Below are 2,500 nucleotides of genomic sequence, written 5' to 3'. Positions count from 1 at the left end.
GGTTAATGTTACCAAGAGCGAAGCACAGAGATAGAGGGAAGTGGATACTGCCATCTGATAGAGCATAATCAGTAGAGTCATTAACAACCCATTTATAGTTACTGCAACATCATATTTACCACAAAACGACACAAATATCTGCTGCATATCATTAGAGACTAAGTCGACAACACACTCAGAGCCAGAGTTCTTAATGTCGCATTCTCCGTAAGTTGGCGCGAGGTGATAGAGGGGTGTATGGGGTTAAAGGTAAGGTTTGGGGTTTTTGGTTGAAATGCTACCCTGGCTTTGGGTCTTTGTCTCTGGAGGATGCGTTGCTCTCGGTGACAAAGGTTTTGTAAAGATTAGTGGGTATCCATGGAAATGTGTAGTGAGCCTTTTAATCTGTACTTTGTACAAAAGTCTAATACAAATATTTTTTGTGAATTTTGCAAAATATATATTTTAAAATATTTGGTTGTTTTATGCAAATATAATTATGTACACAGGGCTTCTCAAATCATTATGAAGATTATGATAGAGAGATGATAACACAGAATCTAGAAACAGACAGGAGTCAGGGATTATTGCTAATCTGACCAGGGCTAAGAACACTACCTGGGGAACTAAAGGAGGCCAGACCTAAGCTTATTCGTTTTTGGGCAAAAGAATATCTATAGTCTTCAGATTTTGTTAAATGATGTGACAGTTATAATTACACATAAGCCTTCCAAGACATGTGAATTAATGGTTTGCAAGTGGCATTGCTGTCTCCTTTACATATATGTGTATATATAAAGCATATTTGCTTATCTAATAGGAATTACCCAGTATTTGTAAAGAATAGTTTGTAGATTGTACAACATACCCAGAAAATTTGCATTTCTGGTCTAAAGGAACTTTAGAAATGCAAAACCACATTTGACAAGCAAGAGAGAACCTAGACAGGTCAATGCAATATGCTTTATATATGACATCACATCCTGACTGAGGCTGAGGCTCTGCAAGGAAAACATCCCTCACCTCTCACTCGGTTCCATATTACTGTACAAATAATCCGTTTATGGCCATTCATATTGTTGTATATTAATTCCACAAACTAGTGCTATGGTATTTGGTTATTAAATATCAATGGGTGTCAGTTGATGCCAGATGTGATTGGTTTTAAGATGCAAATATAGTCTAGATATTGCCTATATTCTTAAGGGGTTTATAGCAAAATTAGTATCAGACAGAGTTGTAGGAATATTAAAGTTATGATCTTCAGGAAAAGATTTACTGAATTTTGTTAGGTTACATAAATAAGAACAAAAGTGAGTACTTTATTACCCAGAATCAAACCAAAGTAAGTGATGTTTTGATAAATCTATGTTATGTATGTTTTATAGATTTCATTTACTTTATCTTATTTCCACTAGATATTGAGATTAAAATGATTTGATTTTTAGTGTAACTGCTTGGAACCATGTAGATATTCTGGAAATTAGAAATATTGTTTCTGAATTATTTGACTGTCAATATTTAATTCCTTTGTTTGTGGTTGATACTTGATATCTGGAAACTGTGCTTAAGTAACTAAAGAAAAATCTGCTCAAACATACATAAATACATGCATACATTTACAGATATAACCTTCCATATTGTCAGAAGGAAGAAAGGGGAGAGAGAAGGTAGGTATACATAATATTAAGTAGCTTTTGCACTCTGACAGACCATGAATGTAATGTGACATAGCAAAACCCATATCCCTGAGCAGATGTGCAGGACCTCAGCCAGAGCAGTGTTGGGGGGCTGGAGTTACAGCAGCAGAGGCAGAAGATCCAGCACCTGGCCGAGGACACCAACGCCCAACTCAAGAAAAATGTGTATATGAACTATATGCAGTTTATTGACACAGCTAAGGAAATATCATGTAAGGAGTTTGATTTGTGGATCTGATTTTTTTTTTTTTTTTTATTCTGTATGTTTATTTTCATAATTATTATTTTGTGGTAGATCTTGATATATGAAGTCAACTAAAGAGATAGGTAACAAGTTCTTTTGTTATGGATGATTTAGTTTTCATTGTATATTACTGTCAGCACTGATGAATTAAAAGTCTTGCCTGAATAATCTTAAGTCTTTCAATATAATTTCCTGAACAAGAGAATCTTAGGATCCACAGAGTATCTAGAGGGAGTTGCTGTTCAAAGATCTCAAAAGAGAATAAAATAGAAATGAGAAATAATCATTAGAAGTCTCCCTAGATCAGTGACCCCTTCAGACTGATATTCATGGGTGGGATCGTCCACAAAAAGCACTTACACGTTCAGATCAGGAAATTCCAGCTTACCTCCATGACATTGACAGAGTGTCACATATAAAGGGGTTGAAGGTGTATAAATCTTTAATTGTTCTGATAAGTTAGTTTCCTCTGTATGCAATATCCAGCTTTTTTTGGGTTCTTTCTTGTCTTCACAGTTAAGATAATACTTTAATTTTACTAGACTAAGTTTATTGTCTCTCTTTGTATTGCAATTTA

The 2,500-nt window shown here is 34.7% G+C and overlaps 1 protein-coding gene across 1 annotated transcript in view; it reads left to right on the top strand.

The window, feature by feature from the left end:
• LOC119595317 (exocyst complex component 8-like) overlaps window positions 1-1,944 on the top strand; it is a 2,551-nt gene extending 607 nt beyond the window's left edge. Inside the window, exon 2 of the mRNA XM_037944473.1 lies at window positions 1,736-1,944. Coding sequence (XP_037800401.1) covers window positions 1,736-1,917 — 182 coding nt within the window. The 3' untranslated portion in view covers window positions 1,918-1,944. The remainder of the gene's footprint in view (window positions 1-1,735) is intronic.
• Window positions 1,945-2,500: the final 556 nt, after the last annotated feature.

Source organism: Penaeus monodon, chromosome 35 (genome assembly GCF_015228065.2).
Source record: "Penaeus monodon isolate SGIC_2016 chromosome 35, NSTDA_Pmon_1, whole genome shotgun sequence".
Taxonomy (NCBI): domain Eukaryota; kingdom Metazoa; phylum Arthropoda; class Malacostraca; order Decapoda; family Penaeidae; genus Penaeus; species Penaeus monodon.
This window is presented reverse-complemented; position numbering and strand designations above follow the sequence as displayed.